Consider the following 22512-nt stretch of genomic DNA (forward strand, 5'->3'; position numbering starts at 1 on the left):
GAGTGTCACATTGCCTAGAGAGCAGAGGCCCATGGTACTTATCTTTTTTTTTTTTGGCCAGGCCTGCTTGGCCTACGGGATGTTTTAGTTCCCCAACCAGAGCTTAAACCCCAGCCACAGCCGTGAAAGGTCTGAGTCCTAACCACTGGACCAGCAGGGAATTCCCCCATGGTACCTATCTTGTTGGTCATGGCTACGAAAACATTATCGTCCACCAGGGAGGATACTGGGACTGGAACTTTAGTAGGAGGAAAAGGGTACACTGCAAACATTTATATATATTAAAGTTAGGAAGTTTCTCTCCTCACAGATTCTATAAGTCAGTACCACTTTAAGCACGATGGGTACAGAGCATTTCAAATGCAATAATAAGAGAGTAGGTAACTAAAAGAGGGTGGAATTACATGTTTGAGTACTGAAATGATTCCTCTAGTGATCAAAGATCTGCATCTACAGATTGACTTGTGCTGCTCAGGTTTTAGATCAGACATATGTCATTATGTTCATGAAAGCACATCTGCAGCTTTTAACATTGGAAACTGAAGCTTACAGTCTACAGAATGTTTTTGTGGACTTTGATCTATATATTTGCCATACTTGATTTTGAAAATTGATGACAAAGTAACAGAATGTAGATGTGTATGCTGTGGTCTAGATTTACTTTGATTGAGATTTATAAACTCAGTTTTCATCCAGATCTTTTAAAATTTTAAATTTCCACTGTCTGTGCCAGTGCTGAACTTTTGTTCACCAATTTAGAAAGAAAATGGTAAACATAGACCCTGTCAGCAACATAAATTAGGTCATTATACTAGAGTATCATAACCATATTATAGAGTTATGAAATACCTAAAGATTTTACACATAATGTGCTGTAACACATTTAGACTTTATTCTCTTGTTCTAGAAGATTTTTAAACCATCTGCTGGTGGTTAAGATAAGGTCAGCACATTTGCAAATATTTTTGTACCATGTAGGCATGACTGCATGACTACTATTATTTCTCTCTTGCTTTTTTTTTTTTTTTTTTGTGGTTAAAAGTACTTTGTCTCTTTACCTTTCAACCTAAGGTTGCTTTTTGTTTTTTACTTTCTTGTCTGTGCTTGATGCTTAGTGCAGCAAAATGCCTCTGAACCTGACAGAATAGTAATCAACATGTTTATTTGTACTGCTTATAAGTAAAAAAGCTTTTTTGTGATTATACTAGTTTTTATTTTCCTGTAGATTGAACTCTTCGTGAATGAAAGTACTTTTCATTCCTGATTCCATTTTCAGACCTACAAGTTCTAGTCCCTTTCTTTAAGAACTAATTTAATTTTCTTAAATTAGAACTGATTCTCATTCTTAAGAACTGATTTAGTTTTTCCTCATAGTTAACAGATTATGCAGCAGAAGAAGTGGGCAGTCAGTCTAAACATTGATCTGTAGCTTTTCTTTTTTTATGTGCAGAAAAAACTAATAATGGATTTTAATGAAGCAGTACTCGATTTTTTTTTTAAATGTCCTTTATGTCCTCCCTAAATTCAGCATTTATTATTTAAGGCCATTTAACAGTATTAGTATAACTTGCTCTGACTTGAATTGAATTAAAATAAACAAATCATTTTCCAAGTGGCAGCTGGTTCTGGTATCTTCTAATACCCACATATCTCTTTTTCCATTTTTTACTGTAGACTTCTTGAAGGTGGATACTTTCTAGCCTAGTTCCTAGTTTTCTTTAGGATCATCTGATGTTCATGTAAAAAGTCTTTTTATTATTAAGAGAATGTTAATACTTCATTTGCTCAAGATTGGGGTACGTGTCTCCAAATCTGGATATAGACTCCTTTGTCACATTAAATTGGGTCATTTCTGCTTCAAATGGGCAGTTTTCAGATACAGGCTCTAAAATCATGGCAAATCAGGAAATAGACTTAATATTAAAGATTTAATCTCACAGGGAAAGGATTTCCACTTTAATTATCGAGGGGATTGAGTGTTTTTCATCCTCTTCAGTTTCAGTAGAAGAATAAAAAGGCTGGGTTGTTGAAACCACTCTATTTGAAATCTTTGCTTCCTGTGGCAATAATAAGCCATTCTGCTAAGCAATTTGTGGTGAACGGGAAATTACAAAACAAAAAAAACAACACAAAACCCCTCAGATAGACAGTAAATCCCTTTGTTCAAGAAGTGCTAATAACATGATAATTTATTCAGTAAAGACAAATACATATTTATTGTTACTTTCTAATCAAAAAAGTCTATTCATTCTTTTTTTTATCTTTTTAGGAAAAGTACTCCCAAAATAAGCCCAAGATTCAAAGTTTGGTTCAGTGGGGCTTAGGTAAGTTGATTTTTAATTAGGCACAGTCAGTTTGTTTGACATTGGATGTTTTAACTGGTATTCCGTGGATGGACTTCAGGGGATCTGTGAATTCCTTAAAATTATATGTAGAATTTTAGAGCTATTTGGAAATTTCTGGAAAGAGGATCTGTTTTTTTCCATCAGATTTCAGGAAACTAGTGTTCTCATTCAGGTAAGTCTCTTCAGGATCATTAGGATTGTTGACCTAGCAGGTGCAGATACACTGGATTTTCTTTTTTAATCTGTTTCTAGATGCAGTGTCCTAGCTCATCTATAGGTTTTCGGAATCAGGATCGCTCATTGGCATGGCTATTAACACATGTTATAGAAGTCTAGATGCAGGAAGGAACTAGGCTAGTGTGCCTAGGAAAGGCTTTATTGCATGATTCATGTGTTCTTACATGTTTTCATTTGTTTTTTATCATCTTTAATTGTTTTTCACATTCACTTAACACGTACACCCATAAACTGATTTCACAGTCTTGTGTTCAACTAATATTAGGAAATTAATAGACATTGATCATATTTCATTCCCTTTATTGGGCATCTAAACCAATCATCCTCTTCTTTTACAAGTGTTTGTTTCCATGACAGAATAAACATGAGTACAATTTATTTCTCTGTGAAGATCATCAGAGCATTGATGTGCTAATACCCCTGAGACTACCTACCATATAAATAAAGTCTTCCTTTGAAGATAGACATATTAGTGGCTTACCAGTTCTTTAAATTATTCATGTGGATTAATATCTTAATTTTAAAAACAGTTATTCAGTGCTTGTTAAGTATCAGGGGCTAATCTATGTGACTTGCAAGTATTAATTGATATAGAATCCTCATAACAACTCTGGCAATTAGGTACTTTGTTACCTTCTTTTTTTCCCTCAGGAAGCTAAAGATGTCCTGATCTTTTATCTCTGTGTGACTGAGGTGATCTCTTTGTTGTCACCTGTCATTTCCCATAGAAGTAAGCAGTATTTGCAATATGAGTCTTTTTTTTCTTCTCTTGGACTCAGTTACCGCAAAGGCTCTTAAGAAGAAACATTCCATTATGAGTTGCGTTGTTGTCTGCCAAGGCAACCACTCCATTTCCCAGCAGTCACAGCCAAGATGTGTTAACTAGAAGCTGGACTTCAGCTTCAGTGCAGTCTTAGAGTCCCATTTCTTTGTGATTTTCCCGCTTTGGCTCAGCTCACCAAGGGATCTGGGTGTCCTATCACCTGCTCTGTGTTCATGGCTACAGTTGAAAATAACATGCTGGTAGGCAAAAATAAAGAGAAGTAGAAAATTGCCTCAAATGACCCAGGCAAGTTAAAATCAGGTTAAAGGCAAGACAGGAATTGGTGCAAACAGCACAAACCCTATTGGAGAAGGCAGTGGCACCCCACTCCAGTACTCTTGCCTGGAAAATTCCATGGACGGAGGAGCCTGGTAGGCTACAGTCCATGGGGTCACGAAGAGTCAGACATGACTGAGCGACTTCACTTTTACTTTGCATTTTCATGCATTGGAGAAGGAAACGGCAACCCACTCCAGTGTTCTTGCCTGGAGAATCCCAGGGACGGGGGAGCCTGGTGGGCTGCCGTCTGTGGGGTCACACAGAGTCAGACACGACTGAAGTGACTTAGCAGCAGCACAAACCCTATAGCAGTATTTAAAATGATCACCACAGTTCCCAAAGAACCCAAGGAAAGGAAAACTGGCATGTGTCTAGTCTTATCTGGAGGAGAGAATTACAGAGTATTCCAGTTAGTTTGGTTCCACTTTCATTTGTTAAGTCACCACCATGGCAGGCATTGAAGAGAGAGGCTGAGGAAGACAGTGGTCACAACCACTGAGGTGCATATAATAAAGTGTCCAATACTATCTCAAATACAGAGGCATTCGTAGACCACCATCGAAGGTACAGAGGAAGGAGACTAGTTTAACAGAGATTGGGGAGATGGAAGCAGTCAGGGAAGGAGTTCTGAGGAGGCATCGTGCAAATGAGGTCATCAGGCATGTTCAGGCGTGGCAAGTAGGCTCACATGTTGCATTTGTTTGTATTTATCTATCAACAGTGACTATTTCCCGCATGTACTTGCGCTACAAGTTTCCTTCAGTGTTTAGATTTTTCATTTCTTGAGTCTGAATAATGAATTCAGATGGCAAAAGATATGTTTTTTTTCCCCCTGAGTCTGATATATTTGGCTTCTGAGTTTTAGAGAGCAGTCAACAAAGCTTCAGACAGTGACACATCTGTCCAAAGATTTATCCAAGTTTATTCTGATCCTGTGTTTGAATAGCGAGAGGTTCCTGTAGTTGTATTTCTCCCTTTACAAATAATTGATTCAGATCTGTTGCCTTCAAGAATTATGAAGATAATCTAATGTTACTGCCAGATTATCATCAGACTAAAAAGTGTTTGAGAATTGGATACTTACTATGTGACTAGTAAATCATGTTTATCTCTCACATAAAAAGAACTTGTTGAAGCATATTAACAGCAGACTACATTATTTGAAAAGTATTTGATACTACATATACTTTTATATATGACTTACTGTTTTGTTCTTTTTGTTTATTTTTATTTATTTTTAATTGAAATACACTTGGTGTGTGTGTTTTATTTATTAATGAGCAATTTATGGTACTATTTTCTGGTCTGATTCTATTGTAGACAGCTATGAATATCTCCAAAATGCACCTCCTGGATTTTTTCCAAGACTTGGTGTTATTGGTTTTGCTGGAGTTGTTGGACTCGTTTTGGCTAGAGGTAGGTACAATTTTGTAGTTTTTTTTAAGAAAAAAATTCATAAATCAGAGATAAGATATATGTTTGGTTCTTTGTTTTCATTTATCAGTTTTTGGAATAATGAATTGGCTTCTGCATATAGCCTTCTTGGTGTATAATTGATATCATTATTTTCTCCAGTATATTTGATTTTAAACATATATAGAAATTGTAAAAAAAAAATGAAAAAAATTATGTACTTTTGATTTAAATAAGTTAGTTATCCTTCATAGGCACATTTACTTCATTTACTTGGTCAAATTCCTGTTGCTCTTCAGTACAGAAAGTGAACTTTTGTTAACTAAGACCTGTCACACCTGAGAAACTGTTTCTAAATATTTCACTATTAAGATCAGGCTAATTGGTTGGAATTCTGGCAGTTTACCTCTTAAATGTTATTGTACACATGTAGAATGGCATATGTTCAAGGTTGTGCACTGTAGTATTTTTTTGTAATATAAAAGATTAGAAAGTAAAACAAATCAGGCTATTAATCACAGTACAGTGATTTCATAGCTTATAATTTCTTGATGTCTTATAGCTTCAGTCAGTGATGATAAAAAAAATCTTTTAAAATACTTAAAGTTAGAAGCTAACAAATATCAACTTAGAGATATTACTACATCTTACTACTGGATTACAAAGTATTTATAGGAAATACAGGATGATAAAATACTTTACCGTAATGAGATGAATTTGTTATGAACTACTTGGAAGTTTCACTGGTTATAAAATTCAGATTACAAAATTTTCTAAATTAGAAAGATTATGAAGCCTGTAATCAGGTTCCAATAAGAGATGACTATAGAGACTAGTTTGATAACTGTTTCTCAGTATTAAGAACCTTTCTATACCTGCCTTAACTGTTCTTTTACAATACGGAAGAGTGCGGTCCTGTTGTAGTTCCTGTGTCCTCCTCCCATTTGGTGCAGAATATATAAGAATTAAAAGCAGAGTTTATTTTTGCTAATCGACTTGGGCAATAGTTGAATCAGCTTTTTGTCCCAAACTTCTTTCCCCTCCTTCTGTAAAGCTGTCCAAAAAAGCATTCCTATCTTATTTAGATAGTGTTTAGAATTTATGGAGATCCCAAGGCCAGGGTGTTGGAATGTTGACTGGCTGTTAGGGAGCCAGGAATGTGGAATCAAGTGAGATTAGCTTCCTCCTTCCCTCTCCGTGGGGAGAGCACATGGAACAGTTTTACAGCTCCCTGTGCCATGCATGCGCTCTGCACTGTGTTCATCCTCCGCACATCCACTGGGCTGACCGTCCTGAGGATGACCGGGAACTGTGCTCCCCTGAGCAGATCAGCAACAGAAGGACATCTGCTGCTGTGGGGCCTTTGCCTTTGTCTTTATTTGCTTGTTTGTTTACATGTTCCCCTCTCCCTTTTCCTGAGAGAGCTCTAGTTGTATTAAAATACTTTAAAACCTTAATTCTTTTCCAGAAAAGTACACATACACACATACTGTACAATAGATCTTTTCCCATGGGTGCTGGGATATAGGAGCCTGGGTGGGGGTTCCTAAGCAAAATGAGTGGGAGGGTGGTCAGAGTGATTTGCAGGCCCCTTTAGGTAGATGCTGGCAGCAGTATGATGGGCTAAGTCTGTCCTGGTAGGATTTCTTTTCTTTCTTTTTCAAACATTGTATTTATCTTAATATAATTTTATTTTATTTTTTAATAAAGAAATTCAGTTTTTTTTCTTAAGTACACACAGTTGTATGAATTGCTTGTATACAAATTAACCAAGGCTTGACAACTCAATAGACAGGTTTCATTTATAATTAGGACTTTTATTTTGATAGTAAATATCTCTAAAATGCTAGGCAATTGTTTATCCTTTCAAGCATAATTTCCCCCCTCCCCATTTTGTAAAGTAATATTAATTATTATAGAGTATGTTGTACTTAAAGTAGAAAAATTATAATAAAAATATATATGTATTTAAGGTATACAAAGTGATGTTTTGATATGTGTATATGTATATGACAGGGCTGTCTGCTGTCACCCTATTTGTTTATACACTGAGCACATTATGAGAAATGCCAGGCTGGATGAGTTACAGCCTGGAATCAAGATAGGTGGGAGAAACATCAACAGCCTCAGATACGTGCATGATCCCACTCTAATGGCAGAAAGCAAAGAGGAACTAAAGAACCTCTTGATAAGTGTGAAGGAGGAGAGTGAAAGAGCCAGCTTAAAACTAAGTATTTAAAAAAACTAAGATCATGGCATCTGGCCCCATTACTTCATGGCAGATAGAGGGGGGGAAAGGTGGAAGTAGTGACAGATTTCCTCCTGGGCTCCAAAATCACTATGGATGGTGACTGCAGCCATGAAATCAGAAGACGGTTGCTTCTTGGCAGGAAAGCTATGACATACCTAGACAGTGTGCTGAAAAGCAGAGACATTACTGACAAAGTCCGTATAGTGGAGGCTATGGTCTTCCCAGTGGTCATGTACGGTTGTGAGAGCTGGACTGTAAAGAAGACAGAGCACTGAAGAATTGACACCTTCGAACTGTGATGCTGGAGAAGATTCCTGAGAGTCCCTTGGACAGCAAGGAGATCAAACCAGTCAATCTTAAGGGAAATCAACCCTGAATACTTGCTGGAAGGACTGATGCTAAAGTTGAAACTCCAGTATTTTGGTCATCTGATGAGAACAGCTGACTCATTGGAAAAGTCCCTGATGCTGGAAAAGATTGAGGGCAGAAGGAGAAGAGGGTGTCAGAGGATGAGATGGCTGCATGGCATCACCAATGCAATGGACATGAACTTGGGCAAATTTCAGAAGATGGTGAGGGACAGAGTGGCCTGGTGTGTTGCAGTCCATGGGGTAGCAAAGAGTCTGACACAGCTGGGCGACTGAACAGCAGCAGCAACAACATATGTGTATAAATAGTGAAATGATTACTGGAGTGGAGCTAATTAATATATCTTCTCACATAGTTACCTTTTTTGTGATGAGAGCATCTGAAATCTCCTCTCAGTAAATGTCCAGGGTTCAGTATTATTAACTGTAGTTCTCATACTGCACATTAGATCTCTAGACTTACTCATCCTACATAACTGCATCTTTGTATCCTTTGATCAATATCTCCACATTTCTCCCACCTCCCTACTCTTGATAGCCACCCTTCTACTCTTTGCTTCTGTATATTTGACTTTTTTAGCTTCTACATATCAGTGAAATCATGTGCTGTTTTTTCTTTCTCTGTCTGAATTATTTCACTTAGCATAATGTCCTCTAGGTTCATCCATATTTTTGCACATGGTAGAATGTCCTTATTTTTAAAGGCTTAATAATATTCCATTGCAAATGTATACCATAGTTTCTTTATCCATTCCTCCACTCCAGACATTTAGTTTGTTTTCATTCACTATTGTGAATAATGCTGCAATGAACATGAGGTATTTCAGGTTACTGACTTCGTTTCCTTTGGATATACACCCGAAAGAGGGATTGCTGGATCATACGGATAGGTTTCTTGGGCATTTAGCAGATAATGGTGATGAGGGTGGCCAGGACTGTGGTGAGGACAAGAGGTATCTCTCTGGAAGAGAGATGAATGGATGATTATTCAGAGGAAGTAGGCCCAGCCAGGCCACTCAAGGAGGGCAGGTGGTTGTTGCCCTTTGTTGTTGCCTTCTGGAGGCTCCCTCTGGCCATGCTGACAGTTGCAGTCTACATCACTGGCTTCTTGGGAAGTGTGGGGGTGGAAACAGGCAGGGAAGCAGGGGATTGTACTTCCTTCCAGAACTTCTAGGACCCCCAGGTCATTGTGTGCACCAGTTGGAGCTAGAAACTCAAGAGCAGCTGCCTATCAGCTTTCTCTGTGCACAGTGCTCAGTTGCTCAGCTGTGTCCAACTCTTCGCAATCCCATGGACTGTATCCCACCAGGCTCCTCTGTCCATGGGATTTCCCAGGAAAGAATATTGGAGTGGATTGCCATTTCCTTCTCCAGGGGATCTTCCCAACCCAGGGATCGAACTTGCGTCTCCTGCACTGGCAGGCAGATTCTTTACCACTCAGCCCTCTGGGGAGCCCCTATCAGATTCCTCTTATGTATTCTTGATTATTTTCTTCTTTTGAATTATTTTACTTTGGTCATTTCCAAGAGCTCTTTTCTGCTGTGTTTCACAAAGCTCATTTTTCTTTTAATGCAGTAGCTCCTTAAATTTATTGATGATACCTAACAACAAGTTTGATTTGGTTTTAAGTTATTTTTCCTTTGGTCATTTTTCTGTCTTTCTTGTCTTGATGTCCTCTTTTATGTTGTGAGCTTTCTTCACCTTTCCTCTGTTGTACAGTCATATTTAAGAGCAAGGCGATTGAAACTCTAATAAGAACTTTTTACATATAGATGGGACTTGTTGAGAAGCAGGTTCTCTCTCTGGGTGAGCTGAGAGGGAACTGACCTTAAAGGAGAGTGGTGACAATGCCCACCTGAGTGAGGCTGGACTCTCTCCTTCAACACACACATGCTGTTACACCAGCTGTCTTGGCTCTCAGCAGCAAATCCATGGCATTTCTGTAGAGGTACCTTGTGCCCCTTTTAAGATTTTGTCTGGAGAGATGCCCTAACCACAGCAATTTGGCACTGGCATGGTGTGAAGGAGTCTTACACAGTGTTAGATGTATAAGGCAAACTGTGATGATAGAGATAATAAATCTTCTGATGGTGTCCACAACCTTTTATTTAATAGGTTCAAAGATAAAGAAGCTGGTATATCCACCTGGTTTCATGGGATTTGCTGCCTCTCTTTATTATCCACAACAAGCCATTGTATTTGTCCAGGTAAGTTATATCAGTAAGCTTGCATGTCCCTTGTTCTTGCTCGTGTATGTATGGGTTTACTGCTTCATTTAATTTTATTTTGCAGACTTTATAATACCAGAGTAAAATTTCTTTGCACATATAGATTTAAATGGTTTTGCAGCAAATTTAAATGGTTTTCTCCTCAGTTCTGGCCCTCCTTTCAATGTCAGTATTCAGAGAAGACAAGCTAATTTGAGTATTAATCAAAGAAAATTTAATATACCTTTTTTGCATAATTACATGGGAGCCTAGAGACTCAAATTCCAGAGTTGGTGTTTATAGATCATTCTCAGGTTGGGCGTACCTGGTCATAGCCTGCCTTCCCTGGCATTGTAGGCATGGGCCTTGTGCTCTGGCCCTCTGCGCCTTCCCCCTCGTCTGGTGCCAGCCTCACTTTCCTTGCTGGGGACTTCAGGGAGTGCAGTTCGCTCTGTTGGGAATGCCCTTTTTAGGGCTGTCAGTTGGCTGATCCTTTCTTACCCTTGAGGCCTCAGCTTGATGGCATCCTGGCAGGTAGAACATAGTGGCCGAGACACGAGTACAGCTGATGCCTTCATCAGCTCAAGCTGCCATGACAAAATACCAAGCCTGTGAGGCTTAAATAATGGAAATTTATTTTCTCACAGTTCTGAAGGCTGGAAGCCCAAGAGCAAGGTGTGAGCAGGGTTGGTTTCTCCTGAGGCCTCTCTCCTTGACTTGCAGATGGCCACCTTCTCCGTGTCCTCGTGTAGCCTTGTCACTGTATACACACTTTCCTGATGTGTCATCCTTGTCTTATAATGACACCAGTGGATTAGAGCTCCACCCTTATGACTTCACTTGACCTTAATTACCTCTTTAAAGGCCCTTTCTCCAAACAGTCACATTGTGGGTTAGGGCTTCAACACATGAGTTTTGGGGGACACAGTTCAGTCCATAACAGCTGGACCAGCAGTTCTCAGACTGTAGTCCCTGGATCAGTGGGATCAGGATCACCTGGGAACTTATTAGAAATGCAGGTTTTCAGGCCCCAACCCAGACCTGTTGACTTAGACACTGAGAGTTAGGGCCAGCAGTCTGTGTTTTAGCAGGCCCTCTGTAGGGTTTTTGCAAGCCCATAATATTTGAGAACCACTGATAAAGACTAGACTCCCTCAGGGCAGTGGTGTCTGGACTCGGAGGGACTGTACACATGAAATCCCTTGGAAAACTGGCAAGAACGAGGCTGACTTAAAGTTTTGAGATCCTAGGTAGCTTTTGGAGATGGGGATTCATTTGCTAGAACTGCCATATCACACTGAGACTGGTTTCTAGGAAGAAGAGCAGTGCCATCACCAGAACTAGTTCCTGAAGCTCTGAGCCAGTCCGTCCAGACACTGTGCCCCCTGGAGTCCTTACAATATCATCAAGTCTAGATTCCTGGATGGTGCTCCAGTTGTAGGTGGGAGCCCAGTGGATCCAGCTGTGGGAAATTGTTGGCTTTGGTGGCAAATACCAGTACAATCTTTATAACATGGGTTTGGCGTTGTTTATAGCAGTCCTGGAGGCAGTTACTGATCCTCTGTCTGCTTCAGTCCCAGCTCTGGAACAGTGAATCATGTCTGCCTGCCCTAGATCACAAAAATAATCAAACATCATCTCAGTCTGTTATGGTTTAAATAGTAAATTGGCTGGTGGTTGAGAAGCATATGTAGTAGCCCTCTGAGTAGAGGTCTTTTTTTTAATCTTCCATGCCACAGCATGCATTGCAAAAGAATTTTTTGTATTCACAACCAAGATAGTAGCCTACAAATCTGAGTTGTATTCTAATTTATTTTTAAAGTCAGTGGGAAAGAGTTTTGTCTTTTTTTTTGTACCTAGAGTAAGCCAGAACAAAGCAATTAACTGTTTTCACTAGATATAAAACATTAGTGATCTGTTTGGAATGATGAAAAAGTTCTGAAAATAGTGGTGGTGATGGTCACATAACATTGTGAATGTAATTACCACTGAATTGTACACCTAGAAGTGGTTAAAATGGTAAATTTTATATTATGTGTATTTTGCACAATAAAACAAAACAAACATCAGTGATCAAAAGAGAATTAGTTCCTATTTCACAGTTTCTTTTCTACTTCCTCTTTTTTTCCCTCCTAATGAATGCCATGACCTTGGACAAGCCACTTAATCACTTTTAAAGTTTTGTTTTCTGTTCAGTAGTGTTTGAAATATTGTCAGAAAACTCTGAAAGTGATGGGTGAATATTATTTTTCTCTCAGAAATTTAAAACACTGAGAACAGTGCCATACTGATAGTAAATGCTTGTTACATCTACCAATGAGTCTGAGAATCACATCATATCATATTTTAAGAACAGTTGGCACAACTGGAAGAATATAACTTGTAAGAAACCAGTGTGTTGCAGCCAAAGGCTGGGTTTACTAGCATTGTGACCTTGGATGAGTCATTTGGCCTCTGAATATATCCTAATAATCTTTGCCTACTTACCATATAGGATTGTTATATAGAATAGAGATAAATCATGTGAATGTGCTTGGTAAAGTAAAATGGTATATAGAGACAAATGGTATATAGAGATTATAAAAATTCGGAAGAGAATAATAACTGCTTTCAAAAAATCAAAGTAGTTTCATGTAGAAGACTAATCAATATTGTCATAAATAGGACCAATGAATGCAAATTATTGGAAGTTTCTTTTTAAGAAAGCTCAATATTTTTTTAAAAAGTTTCCAGTAATTGAAGTCAGCAGGCCAAAGGTGGATCAGCACCTTTTAAGGTAGGGAGCTCACTTACCCCAAAATGTTCTCTGACCCTGGACCCTACCTTTCTGCATGTTGTAGAAAGGATTTTGGAGCAGACAGCAAAAGTCCTATAGAAACTCAAAGACTTTTATGTTTTGAGGGATCTGGGAAGACTGACCGTCTTTACTGGGCTCACTTGTTTTTTTACCTAGCCCCTAAAATGAATGAATGATTTTCATCTTGAGTTTCAGACTTGGTTGGCTGTTACATGCTAGATGTGATAGGTAGAAGCCTTCTTTCTTATCTGATTTTTTAGGAATTTCTCATATCAGCATTTTTTCCCTTGAAATTGTGAAAGGTTGAAATATACACCTATAATTTATGGCACATTATTTTAAACAGTAGCTATACATGGGCAAACTATTTTTTCTTCTTACCCCATCATTCTTGCTATCTTTTATTTGCTTACATTATATAGTTTTAATGTGTATGTTCAATCAAGATTCCTGTGGTAGTTGTCTGCTTAAATACACTTGTTTTGGAAATGGGACAAAAGAAAGCAATAAATTCTCTTCCTTACCACTTCATATATGAAATAGCAATGGATCTTTTATATTTTATTTCAAGGTCAGTGGAGAGAAATTGTATGACTGGGGTTTACGAGGATACATTGTCGTAGAAGATTTGTGGAAGGAGAACTTTCAAAAGGTGAGAAAGATCTTTTTCATTATCTTCCTTTCAGTTTAAATGTGTGGTTTCTCTCAGGTTTTATAAAATTCTTAATAACCCTGTTGCTTGCTCCTGCTTTTTGTGTTTGTATTTCCTTATGCCCGTGGCTCAGATTCTTCTCGGGTGGCCTTTATTGGAGGAGCAATAGAACTTCTATGCATTTGATTGTTTTTAGCCGGGCTGAATATAAGAAGGGATCATAGAATGCATTCCACTTCAGTCTTAGACCATAATTTCCACTCTGTGTATTTACAATTTGTTCAGAGTGTTGCATATTATCTGAAAGTTTTATCAAAACTAGAATAGATGGAAACAGGGTATGTTCCCAGCAGAAGATGAATAGCCGAGACTTCTCCTCTTGCTATTTCACTCATCATAGGCTCCATTCTTTGCTTTATCAGTACTGTATCTGTTCATCCCCTAGCCTCTGGGCCCAGTTAAGGGCATATGGGGGCCCAGCCACCAGTTACAGGCCACTCTACTGACTCGTAGGCGAGCATCAGAGGGGAAGAGGTTGTGGAATTATAAGGACATGCTATTTTTTTGTCTCTTCTCACAGCCACTTAGCTGATAAATGTTGCCCATGTTTGCTGGAACGTTCTCTCTGCTCTGATAAGGAAGAGTAAGTGTAGAACAAGGCATCATGTCTTCTCTGAGCACTCAGAGGCACAGCTCAATGAGGAAGAATTAGGGTTCTTATTATTAACATACCTTATCATAGAACACTTGATTCTGGTCATCTCAAATCAAAGTACTCTTTTAAAAAAATATAAATACCTTTCTCAAAGTCCAGGAATTTGAACTGGAACTTGAAAGTAACATTGTAGAATAAATTATAAGCCCTTCTCATTAGTTACATAAATACTCTTCCAGTGAAATCTTAAGACTAGGTTTTGTACTGGTGATTTCTAAAGGAATTAACCTCTATTGAGCCTGTTTAAAACCAGCTAGCTCTTGAGTAGGAAGTTGTATATTAATATCAAGTGCCCTTTGGCAATCCATCTTAAAGAATAAACACTCATAGTTTTATTTTCATTTCTCTGACATTTTCTTTGGAAGCTCTCTTTCCTGTTAAAAAAATTCCTTAAGTCCACACTGAGTTTAATATGAGAAAGGAAGTAGACTGTCAGGAAAGCTATACACACACAGCCTTAGAAAGAAATGTGGAAAATGAAACTCCACCTCAGTTCTGCGTGCTCGCTGTGGTGTCAGTACAGAACTAATGCACACAAAAGCCATGGTGAGGGGGGGTTGTCCCCTGGGAGTCTGAGCGTTCACTGTGGTGTCAGGCAGACACGTGCTCACCAACTGGACTGTGGTTGGAATGCAAGCTGAACAGGCCAGCACTTTATGGCTGTTTGAAAACGCTGGATATGGGGAGTGAGGTAGTAAAGATGCCTAATTAGTCTGAGGTTGGTCTATATATCTTCTCTGGTCTCCTGTCTGTGCCCTTGCCCTCTTGAGCATCACTGAGAGTTCCACTCATTTACTCTCAAGCACAGTTCTCCTGACAGCTATCTGTCGTGACTAGAAGCTAATAAAATGGATATTGACAACTTAAACATTTAGCACAAGTTCTAAGTGAAAAATATCAGAAGGCCCTATTAATTCAAGATTTGATGTACTTAGATTTGGGGAATTATTTTTGATAGTGAAATGCTTTTGTTTTTTATTGATTTCCCTGCCCCCTGCCTTGTTGGACTTTGTGGGTTTCAGTATTTTTTGTTTGTTTTTTCTTTACTACTGAGAGTAAAGATTTAAACTACCCTGAAACAGGAATCTTTTGGAGCTCAGGAACTCTTTGAAAGGAATTGGGGAACACTTTGTGGAGGAGATTTTTGTTTGTTTCTTAGCATGTTTAGAAATTGGTTTTCAAGTCAGGCTTTAATTACCAGTCTCAAATTCAGTGCAGTCTGATTCATAATTGTTTGTACTACAATCATGTAACAGATATACATACTTTTGGTTGTAAATAGTCAAAAGAAATTTGTGGCCATTGTGTTTAAAATGGAGCCCTGAAATTTTAAGTGGTATGAATGGTGGTTCAGTTCTTAATTATTTCCCATGGAGCTGTATTGCTCTCAAAAACCCTAAGGAAGTCTGTGGCATTTTTTGGTCCGCCACATCCCTTTTCCCTTTTAGGAGTTAATTCTAAATATTTGCAGTGAGTCTTCTACCAGTGAAATTTGAATGAGGTGATCTTTCAGTTCTGTGGTTGGTTGGTGAAGAGGAATTAATCTGCTTCAGCTAAAATGAATTCTTTGCTTTGGCAGAACTGTGAAGCAAAGATGGGTGTGTCCAGAAATATTGTCATCATAGTGGGTCAGGGTTTTTTCCTTTTTTGAGATAAAAGAATATATAAAATATATGTACAATAACTGTGTATATGTTTATTTACAGTTTAAAATCCAACAATACAATGACCATTCATATACCAACCAACCATCCATCTTTAAAAATAGGAAATTACCAGTGTCTTTCAACTTCTTCCTGTGCCCCTCTGTCTACCCAGAGAGAACCACTATCCAGAATTTTGAAGTTTTTATTCCTTTGTTCTTCTTTAAACTTTTCTTGTAGTTTAACCTAAACACTGTGGTTCAGCTTGCCTGTTTTTTGCCTTTTAACGTAACTATATCAGATATACATGTAAATAAATATATAGTTTGTCTAGATGGAGTCTTACTCTGTGTATTATTTTGCAAGTTGTTTTGTTCCCTAAGCATTATGTTTATGGGCTGTGTATGGCCGTAGTTTATTAATTTATACTGCTATAGAATATTTCTTTATGGGGAAATCCCATGTTGATGGCTAGTTGGATGGTTTTCAGTATATTGTTGCACACACAGCTGTGAGCATATTTTTGTACATGTGTCATGGTTTATTAAGAGTCTTTTTTTTTTTTTTTTAATTAAGAGTCTTTCTAGGCTGAGATTCCTAGTTCATAGGGTCTGCACATCAATTTTACTAGATGACAAGTTTTCTATTTTTGCCAGTCTGGTGCTTTTGAAGTAGTTTTTCACTGTGGTGTGTGTGTATGTGTGGCTTTGTTTTGTTCCCCAGTTTTTGTTTTGAAAAAAAAAAATTCAGAACTGCAAAACAGTTGCAGGAATAGTATAATGAATATACCCTTCACTTAGATTCACCAGTTACCATTTTGCTACATTTGCTTTGTCTGTTGTTTTACACATGCTTGGGCACTCACACATGTGTATTTTATTTTTCTGAACCATTTGAAACTTATAGATATGGCGCTTTCTACCCATATCTAATTCAGTGTGTATTTCCAAAGAATATGGTCATTTACTGATAGAATCACAATACCATTATCATGCTCAGGAAAGTTGACATTTCTTTGTTTACATAGACATTATCTAATATGCAGTCCACAGTCAGATTTCCTTAGTTGCCCCAATAATGTACTTTCTTTCAACTATTAATAGCTTTGTCACCTAAGTATCTATCCCTGTCTCTTTAGTCTTGCCCACTATTATTTCTGACTTGATATTTCTTTTAAGGCTTTTTTCCCCTTCTAAGTCACTTTTAATCTACAGTTTCTCCTTCCATCCTCTTATTTTCCTTACACTGTATCTGTTAAAAGAACCTGGCACGTTGGACCTGTAGTTTCCAACAGTTTGGGTTTTACTGATTACACACCTAGGTGCAGTTGAAAGTGTTCCTCTCTTCTCTACATTTCCTGAAGATTGGCTGCTGGGTCCACAGGCTGCCTAATCAAGTTTGTGCTGGTCCAGTTGGCAAGGCCATAGGTCTATGCAGGCACCTATGTTTTTGCTTCACTTTACCAGTTTGGTGTTAGTGGCTGTTGAGGATCAATGCCTAGACTCACTGATTTACTGGGAGTTGGAAAATGGTGATATTCTATTTCTGTCATTTCATTTTCACGTGATAGCTAGAGCACGTGAATAAAGAACTCTTTCCGCTCATAATCTAGTTAGTTAGTTATAGGAAAGACAAGATAAATGCTCAGCTTTTTCTCTTGGATTTGTCTGGCTTTCAGAATAATAAATTTGTTCCCTCACATCCTCAGAATGTCTCCAACTAGTTTTTTTTTTTTTTAACAATCATTTTGAATTTGTCAATTTAAACATATTTGGGTTTGAATGCTTTGTAATTCTTATCCTTGTTGGAGTTCAGGTTGCTCATTTTGGCTGGTAGAAGCTGGCTCTGTGTCCTTCTGATGTGATGCAAGAACTCTGCAATAGTTTTCTGGCTGCCATGTCACAGTGGTCTCAGAATTTCTCTTTGTTGTTTTGGTGTACATTCCTTTGATTACGAATGAGGTTGAACATCTTTTCACATGTTTATTGGTTTCTTCTTGAAATGCCTGTTCATGTCTTTTGGCATTTTTTATGTGGGTCATTAGTTCCTTTCTTAATGATTGATGTAAAAGGCTTCGTTTTTTCCTAGATATTAATATTGTGGTCACATGTTTGCAGATGTCTTCTCCCGGTTTGAGGCTAGTCTTTTCAGTTTTGATGCCTTTTGATGATGATTAGGAGTTCTTAATATAGTTGATTCATAGATCGTTTCCATTACAGTTTTCACTCTTTGACTCTAGGCACTTAATAAAAGCAGGAAACTATTCATTGATTGTTCATTGCTAATCTGAAACCCCTTCAGAATAGTCCCAGCCCAAAGTCTGAGTTTCAGAGATGGAGGCCCGTGGTGGGTGGCAGGCCCCAGGGTCACAGATGGCCCTTTTGGAATTGTCTTCTAAATTAACCAAACACAGCAATGTGTTTCAGTAAAAGTCATGTTTAATTTTCAGTAGGTTTTAAAAACTTGTGACAATTTACTATCAAAGAATTATAAAATGACTGTTAAAGACCAACAATAACTAAAAGCCAAGGACTTAATACTTCTTTGAAGGGCAGGAAAATATAAAGAAATATAAACCTGTTACTAATGTGAAAACTGAGCAGAATTTCTAATGCTAAGCTTTTAATAGTTGTATTCAAGCCTTTGCTAGCTCAGCAGGAAAATAAAAGGGAAACAGTGGCCACCATCCTGAGTAAATCCTGTTTTCTCTTCCTCCATTCAAAATTCCTCAGCTTTCTAAACACACTCAAGTTTAGCTGTAAGTGATATGATTTTAAAATGATCATCTCTGAAATAAGGCAGTCACAGGAGAAATACTGTTTGAGTTCACTTACATGAAGTATCTAAAACAGTCAGATTTATAGAAGCAGGGGGTGAGGGGAAAATGGGGAGTTGCTATTTAATGGGTATAAAATTTCAGTTATACAAGATGGATAATTCTAGAGATCTGCTGTACAGCATAGTGCCTATAGTTAGCATTACAATATTGTACACTTTAAAATTTGTCAGGAGAGCAGATCTCATATTAAGTGTTCTTACCACAATAAAATAAAAATAAGGACAATATAGTGGGTTTTCCGTAAAGCTAAATTTATTCTGAATTTCTGCCCATTCTAGTTTTTGTTATTAAAATGCTAAGAAATAAAGGTACTAGGTAATGAGTTTTCTTTTGTTCTTTAAAAACAATATTACTTAGCAAAATAAAAAATAAGAAATCCTGAAAGAAAAGGTCTCTCCTTTTTTTGAAAGACATACACTTTTGGTATCAGAAAACGTAGACAAGGCACGATGCCGCGTGACCTGGTAGCCAAGAGAGTAGACTCCATAGTGGACACACCAGGCTCTTCTCCAGTTCCCCCCTCACCCCCACCTCTTAGAATCCTTGAGTGAGTGAAAGTGGCTCAGTTGAGTCCGACTCTTTGCGACCCTGTGGACTATACAGTCCATGGAATTCTCCAGGCCAGAAGACCAGAGTGGGTAGCCTTTCCCTTCTCCAGGGGATCGTCCCAACTGAGGCATCAAACCCAGGTCTCCTGCATTGCAGGTGGACTCTTTACCAGCTGAGCCACCAGGGAACCTTGGGAAATTGTTCTGGTGCTCTGGTAAATGGGGGTTGTTTCGATGATTCAGTGGGTTTATCCATGTCAGAAGCAGAGAAAATGGACCAACTTTAGACATGGTAGCCATGATAGATGTCATGTGACATCTGCACGGGAGAAGGCAACATCTCCTGATGGAAAATGGAGCCATAGAGCTTATACTCATTAGTCAAAAGTCCTTGTATCTGTTTTAGTTTGCTATTTGCTGCCGTAACAAATGACCACAACGTTACTGACTGAGATGAATGCAAATCTATTTTCTTAGACTCTGTAGGTTAGACGTCTGGTGCTAAATCAAGTTGTCCTTGAGTCCTTTCTGGAGGTTCCAGGGGAGAATCCACTTCCTGCTCATTCAGGTTGTTGACAGAATTCAGTTTCTTGGCGGTTATAGGGTCAAGGTCTGCTTTGCTGGCTGTCAGCTAAGGGCAGTTCTCAGCCTCTAGAGGCTGCAGCATTCCTCGTCTCCCAGCCCTCATCTTCCGTCTTCAAAGCCAGCCTCTGCAGTTGAGCCCTGTTCATGTCCTGTTTCTTTGACCCTGTCTTCTGTTCTCTTACGCTGTAGGAACCCATGTGATTCAATTGGGCCAACCTAGATAATCCAAGATAATCTCCCTATCGTAAGGTCAGCTGGTTTGCAACCTTAACTCCAGTGCCACTGTAATTCTCCTTTGCCATGTACAGTAGCACAGTCACAGGTTCCAGCATTAGGATGCAAACACCTCTGGGGGGCCATTATTCTGCCTACCACACCCAGTGAACTGGAATTTCATTGGGGTTTTGACAGGTCATTTTCCCTTACCTTTTATTTCCTCATTGAAAAAGTTAAGTGACCTACCACATAGGATATGGGACATTTATGGAGTACTTGCTGGGAGCTTGGCCCTGGGTGCTAAACTCTTTGCTCAGGAAGAGTCTGTGAAGCAGGTTCTATTATTTGTTCAGTCACTCAGTCATGTTCGACTCTGTGACCCCATGGACTGCAGCATGCCAGGCTTCCCTGTCCTTCACCATCTTCCAGAGTTTCCTCAAACTCATGTCCAATGAAATGGTGATGCCATCCAACCATCTCATCCTGTGTCATCTCCTTCTCCTTTTGCCTTCAATCTTTCCCAGCATCAGGGTCTTTTCCATTGAGTCAGCTCTGCATCAGGTGGCCAACGTATTGGAGCTTCGGCTTCAGCATCCATCCTTGCAATGAGTATTCAGGATTGATTTCCCTTAGGATTGACTGGTTTGATCACCTTGCTGGCCAAGGGACTCTCAAGAGTCTTCTCCAACACCACAGTTCAAAACCATCAATTCTTTGGCACTCAGCATTCTTAATGGTCCAACTCTCATATCCATACATTATTTCTGGAAAAACCATAACTTTGATTCTATGGACCTTTGTTAGCAAAGTCATGTCTCTGCTTTTAATATGCTCTCTAGGTTTGTCATAGCTTTTCTTCCAAGAAGCAAGCATCTTTTAATTTTATGGCTGCAGTCACTCTCTGCAGTGATTTTGGAGCCCAAGAAAATAAAGTCTGCCACTGTTTCCATTTTTCCCCCATCTATTCGCCATGAAGTGATGTGACCAGATGCCATGATCTTAGTTTTTTGAACATTGAATTTTAAGCCAGCTATTATTATCCCCATGTTATAACTGAGGAAACTGCATTTTGGAGAAGTAATTGATCAAAATGATTCAGCTAGTGAAGGGCTCAGACATTTCAGTGGGTTACTATACCTTAAAGGTTTAGCTACAAATACCCCTTCATATGGCAGTACATATTAATTAGAAATAAATATTTTGATTAATTCCTGTAGCCCATAGCAGTTAATATGGCAGACACCAGCTATGGACTACATGAAGTGTAGCTGATCCGCACTGAGGTGTGCTATAAGGGCAAATTCACACCAAATTTAGAAGACATGGTCCAAATTAAAAAGATTGTGAACTATCTCAGGATTTTAATATTGATTGACGTTATATTGATTACATGTTGCAATAATAGTATAATATTTTTTAGATGTGTTGGGTTAAAATGCATTAATCACTTAAAAAGAACAGTGAAACCCAATATGTATTAAAATTAGATTATAAGGAAAATGGTTACATTGTAAAATATTTTAAATAAAACTGTCTGGAGATGCAAAAAAATTGATTTCTGGCTTGTGCTAAGTCACAAACTGTCTTTTGAAGTCAGAATATTGTTTTTGCTGAAATCATGATGATTTCTGCCAAGAGAGATCTGATTTGTAATAGCGTGGATGGGCTCACTATTTCATTAGTGAGATATTTGACTGTCATGTTTTATTATACTATAAGTAGTATGTAATCAAACAAGAAAAATTTCCTAGCAACAGAGTAGTTTTCTTCAACCAGAAGAATGTTTTTATGTGCTCATTTTCTTAATGTCCAAAAGATTAAAAAGCTTATGAACTTAGCAGTTTATATTTTTGAGATCGAGTTGCTGGCAAATACCCATAGTAGAATATATAAGATGTCACTGAAAGTACTTGGCAAGCATTATGTTAAGATAATTCAGACCTGAAATACATTTAACTAGGTAGAGAACCACATGATTTTTATGACACACCCAATTGTTGGACATGCTTATCTCACTTATCTTCAGAAGCTTGTTTTTATCTCTTCATTAATTACATGCCCCAACTTTTTTTAAACACTCATCAGATTTCTAGGTTCTACCTCATTCCATTTGTTTATTCAACAAATGTTTGAATGCTCTGTGCTAAGAGGTCCAAGGGATATTGTGCACTTGTGAAACATACATTAGTGAAGGATTCAAACATGAATGAAAGAATTCCACAAATCAGGAAGTGCATGGGTGCTATGAATGTGAATAAAGATTCTCATCTGAATAGAAGGGCAGAGGGCAGAAGAAAGCCTTGATCTGAAGGACCAATAGCATTTAGCCAGGTAAAAATTGGGAGTGACCAGTCTAGGTCAAAGGATTTGTTTTGTAAAGGTCTTATCCCAGGAAGGAGCTTGGCAAGTTGGAAGAGCAACAGCAAGAAGGCCTCTGGTGTGTGCGTGACTGTGTGAGAAAGAGGCTCTGGAGGAATAGAGTAAGACACAGAGGTACTGAGTCCTGTAGATTCAGAGCAGCAAGTGGACCTGGATATTGTATGATGATCCACCAAGCAATACATCTTGCTTTATTCCCCAGAACTCCATCATCA

The 22512-nt window shown here is 38.4% G+C and overlaps 1 protein-coding gene across 1 annotated transcript in view; it reads left to right on the forward strand.

The window, feature by feature from the left end:
• APOO (apolipoprotein O) overlaps positions 1-22512 on the forward strand; it is a 53502-nt gene that overhangs the window by 26034 nt on the left and 4956 nt on the right. The window contains exons 4-7 of the mRNA XM_005904035.2: positions 2270-2324; positions 5005-5100; positions 9832-9923; positions 13292-13372. Of these exons, the coding sequence (XP_005904097.1) occupies positions 2270-2324; positions 5005-5100; positions 9832-9923; positions 13292-13372 (324 nt within the window). The remainder of the gene's footprint in view (positions 1-2269; positions 2325-5004; positions 5101-9831; positions 9924-13291; positions 13373-22512) is intronic.

The sequence above is a fragment of the Bos mutus genome, chromosome X (genome assembly GCF_027580195.1).
Source record: "Bos mutus isolate GX-2022 chromosome X, NWIPB_WYAK_1.1, whole genome shotgun sequence".
Classification (NCBI taxonomy): domain Eukaryota; kingdom Metazoa; phylum Chordata; class Mammalia; order Artiodactyla; family Bovidae; genus Bos; species Bos mutus.